At 47.2% G+C, this 4,705-nt stretch overlaps 1 protein-coding gene and 1 pseudogene across 1 annotated transcript; both read left to right on the top strand.

The window, feature by feature from the left end:
* The first annotated feature begins 384 nt into the window (after window positions 1-384).
* LOC141817192 (cytochrome c biogenesis CcmF C-terminal-like mitochondrial protein) lies at window positions 385-3,053 on the top strand. The gene has a single exon (XM_074704855.1). The coding sequence runs from the start codon at window positions 2,190-2,192 to the stop codon at window positions 3,039-3,041; it is 852 nt and encodes a 283-aa protein (XP_074560956.1). The 5' UTR covers window positions 385-2,189; the 3' UTR covers window positions 3,042-3,053.
* A 558-nt stretch (window positions 3,054-3,611) lies between these two features.
* Window positions 3,612-4,438, top strand: LOC141817194 (cytochrome c biogenesis CcmF C-terminal-like mitochondrial protein; annotated as a pseudogene).
* The last annotated feature ends 267 nt before the right edge of the window (window positions 4,439-4,705 follow it).

Here is a 4,705-nt window from a genome sequence, read left to right on the forward strand (position 1 = left end):
GCTACACTGGCCCACTTTCACCAGCAGCGCGGGCTTACTTTCATCAGTTCACTGAGTCGTAACTCCCCGCTTTGTGACGCCCCAGGCTATTATTACCGCTCCGTGGGCTTCTCTCATAGTTCATCAACTAACTAGGCTACCTTGCAGCTTCTTAATAAAGGTAAGAAGGATATTCAAATACATTTCTGTGTCGTAGCTCGGCTGGCATGACATTGAAATAAGGGGGGTTAGAACTCCAATTAGGTTTGCTCGCTCACTCGATGCAAGAAGGGGGTTTTATTCCATAGGAGCGGAGTAACGAAAGAAGGAGTTAGACAAATTATAACATAAAAATAGAATAGAATAAACATATAATATCTTAAAAGCTTGCCATTCAGAGGAGTTTCTCCTGTCCCGGTGCATTCCAACATCTTTCGATCAATAGTCCCCCTCATTCTGTCCACCGTGAAATATAGCCTGACAGTAGTCGAACCTGGAAAACCTCTTTTACATGTTCGATCAAGGGATGAATTCTCCGAGCAGAGAGGCGTCACTCGAGGCTACTGTGACGAAAAGCATAAATTGCCGACCCATTGGCATAGAAAGTGAGGTGCGGATAGAAAGCAATTGGTCAACATCTCACAATTGCATCGACCCTCATTCCTTTTATCGAACATAATGATGCGAATCGAGCGAGTTCGAATATGCAACGTCAAGCAGTTCCTCTTGCTCGATCCCAGTACTGTGCCTATTCACTCTTCCTAAGTAATGAGATTACTTTGATTACCCGTTCTGCACCTGGAGTCCGCTATTCCTACGTCTTCTTGCCGTGCAGCTTGGCAAGTGATTGTAACTCTTCTTGTCCATCCCACCGGGACCGCTCACTCGCTGCCTGAAGGCCTAGGGAATGGAATAGGGAATGAGGCCTTTCTACGGTGTACTGATTCTGCTTTTTCCCCAATAAATCGAAGTGCCCCCCTATCGGGCCTTGGAGAGTTGGGCTTTCGTAATATAAGAAGAATAGCAGCAGTTGTGGGAAGCGGCTTTCTATCCGGGGCCTAAGGCGAGTAGCAGACTCAAAGGCAACTCTCTTTACAACCAATCCATTCGTGCCCCTGCCTAAGACTGGGAGTGAGGAAAGCGCTCACCACTCGTTATAATGACAGATAGCTTACAAGATTAGCTTTCCGGATCACTTGCCCTCGTTCCCGTGCATCAAAAAGTGATAATGCCTTTCAAAGCCTTTCCAGCACCGACCTAGGGCGCTTCCTCTTCATCTACCGCTATTCTATTGGAAATTTGTGTTCTCATCCGACGGGAAGGGGGGTATGGGACAAAGCACAATGGGTCAGGAGGCAAGGGAATGCGAGACAGGGATTGAATGCCGAAGGCACGCACTCCTTTCCATGGCCAGGCCCGCGAAGAAGATCAACCACTCGTTCCCGAGATCAACTATCCAATAAAAAACCAGACTTCCAAGATCCATCTCATTCAGACCCTTTTTAATGTAGCGGATAAGAGCGGGGCTCGAGAATTGATGTGTATTCTCATTATAGGAGCTGGTAATCATAGATATGTTGGTGACGTTCTTGTTGCACAAAGAAGCAGTGCCCGCCACTACCACTAGAAAGATCTGAAGTTGTACGTACATGTAAAGAACTCAAACGTGACAACGGTATGATAATACGATATGATGACAATGCTGCGGTTGTCATTGATCAAGAAGGAAACCCAAAAGGAACTCGTTGGTGCGATCGCTCGGGAATTGACACTTTTTAATTTGACTCAAAGAGTCTCATTAGCTCCTGAGGTATTATAAAGACTAGTAGTAGAGACTATGATATAGTAGGTAGGGTATCTTCATATATCAAATTAGATGATTGTGTCTCACGCATATACTTTCTTTATATATGGAAATGTTATGTAAATATTATAGTATAGTTTTATAAAGAATATAAAAGGAAGGGTTCGAATAGCATCTACTAATATAATATCACCGAAAACATTGTTAAAATACTTCTACGAGAAGGTTTTCTTGAGTTAGGAAACATAGGGAAAGTAAGAAATCTTTCTTGGTTTCAACCCTGCTCCTGGTGTTCGAACTAGTCATTAATGGTCGGAAACATGGCTTTTTCGGTATGCGTTGTGAACACTCTCATTTTTTTCGTCTCATCTTCTCTGGAGAAGCTCAAATCGAACGGATAGAGTAGATGGTCCAACTACAGAACTTCTTCTTTTTCATTACTTCCATGGTCGTGCCTCGTGGCACGGCTGCACCCGTACTATTGAAATGGTTCGTCAGTAGAGATGTTCTCACTGGTGCCCTTTCTTCCAATGGTACTATAATTCCTATTCCTATCCCTTCATTCCTTTTTTTGGTCTATCTACATTCTAGGAAATTCATACGTTCCATGGACAGAGCAAAAAGTGGAGTGTTGGTCAGAGCAAGCTGCCCTATTCTATTACCAGACAAGATTTTGAGAAGCTCATCCGCAAGAAATGCTTTATTTCGTTTCGTTCCCCTTCTTCATTTCCTTCTTCTCGAGGGGCACTTTTCATATTTAGAATCTTTCTGCGGTCTGCTCTGTTTACTTCTCTTTCGTACTCTCTTCTCTTTACCACGCGATAGGTCAGCGAAGCGTGAGCGGGCGCGGAGAAGGAAAGGCCTTCACGGGAATGAGCAACGACGAAATGACAAGATGAGGTGCACCGGGCACCCCCAAAGAAGGCTCGAAGGGAATGGGCCTCTAGCTTTCCCCGTCCCCCCCTCGTCGAGTGGTGCTTGTTTGGGGGGTGTGCCACCTTCAATCGGGCTTGAAGCTCTCGCCTTACCAACGAGCCGACTGCTGATGGCTCTTGGTCACTACTACTACAAAAAAGTTAATCTTCATCTTCCTATTTCACATGGAGGAGTGTGCATCTTTATGTTGGGTGTTCTTCTGTCGTGCGACCCGGTGGCTTATGTGCGACCTGTGGCCCACGCCTCCTATTTGTTCAGGGCGGGCGGCGTGAACTCTGATTCTTTCCGGGTATTCAATCCCGCCGCTGAGATGCTCAGTTGACTCCTTAACCTTGATAGGAAGATGGCTTATTCAAAAATTCGTGCATAAGGGTAAGGAACGAAGGATGAACTAATGCGAATGGGTCTAAGCCTCGCTGCTCGGAAACACCCAGTGCTGACCACACTTAGAGAGACGAAAGCAAGGGTAATGCCAGTTGGCGAAGTGGCGTTAAGCATCCCTAGCGGTACGCAAAGAGAGGTCGTGATGATATCATCGGAGTCCGTACCGCTCCTCGTGGAGTAGATCCCGCATCCAACCAACCCTTGATTTTACCAGGGAACGGGATCATTCCCACTACCGCAGGCAGGCCAGCCGGGCCGTGAGCGCGGTGGGAACGGGCTTCCCAAAAAGCCAGACCCGGCCCGGGTCAGCATAGAATGAAGGGGACGGCCGTTGTGTTGGCAAAGAAAAGGGGTTGCGGGCGGATAAAAGCGGACGTGGGGACTCGGGTCAGGGCGCTGCGTAACTAAGAGAGCCATTCCATTTAGGGCGAGAGAGAATGGGCGGGCACGAGCGGTCTGGTGTCCGAGCCGATTGGTCAGACGACGACTACTGCACTTATGTTATGTTGATTAGCCGCCTATCCCGGAATGGACTGGGATGGAATAGAAAGAACGCGAAGCGCTATAGGTCGGTTTCTTTTTTGGGGTGGGTGCTTCTTCACTATCCCCGACCCCTTTCCTGTCCGTCCCAACCGGCAGCTGCTGGGTCTCCCCATCTCTCCTCAACCTGGTCTTCGGCCCGAGCTGTATGAGGCAGAAACTCGTCCCACGTACGGTTCGGAGGCCGAGCCCCTGAAAGAATGGTGCGGCTTAGGTCAACTAATACGAATAAGAGACTGTTCACTCAACGATTGCCTTTGGGTCCCGAACTCCATATGGGGAAGGAACGTTGTTGTTTGCGAGGTCTCGATCATTTACATGGACCCACTTCTCATTCCATTTGTGGGAATTTTATGATTTATAAACCGTCCCCAACGAGCGATCGGTTCATGTTTGAGCATGATGAATCACTTCGCGCCGACCTCTTGCCCCCTGCCTCATATGAGAATAGAAAACTGGAGCATTTTCCGCATCGGTGGATGAAGAATCACGAACATCAGAATTTCTGGTTGACCGTGTTCCCAGAAAAAAGACACAATGATTCCATTCGAAAAACGACGAGCACGACTGAAGTGGCTATACATACAAATCCATTTACGGATCTATATGCTCCGATTGGAACTGGAAGTGGAAGAACTGGCGGCTGCTATACCACAATAATGTTATTGCCTTTTATTATGAGTATTCGGATAGGATTTCTGTTGGCTTCATCGGGAGGCTCACTACGTTTGTTACGTCAGCTCCAAAAGTATAAGTTGCATTGGAATCGAATCCCTTCCCTTCATAATTGCATAAAAGGAGTCAAAATAGTGGCTGCGGCGCGTCGAGGTAAGGTATTGTCTTCCTTACAGATAAAAGTAGCCGTTAATCCCGAAATAGTAGTTGTTGTACGACTCCGACCATCCACGTAGGCAGATGAGACGATCGATTCTATTCCTGCAGAAGCTTTCGCATTTATCCGACTGCGGGGGAACACTTGTTTAGGTACGGGTAGTAGGGGCTGGCATCGAGAAGCAGGTACGAAGATCATCGAACGGCTACTTATGCTTAAAGTCCTGGATA

Source organism: Curcuma longa, unplaced genomic scaffold (assembly GCF_044706935.1).
Source record: "Curcuma longa cultivar G26 ecotype Majalengka, Jawa Barat unplaced genomic scaffold, ITB_CL_G26_1.1 contig_19621, whole genome shotgun sequence".
Lineage (NCBI taxonomy): Eukaryota > Viridiplantae > Streptophyta > Magnoliopsida > Zingiberales > Zingiberaceae > Curcuma > Curcuma longa.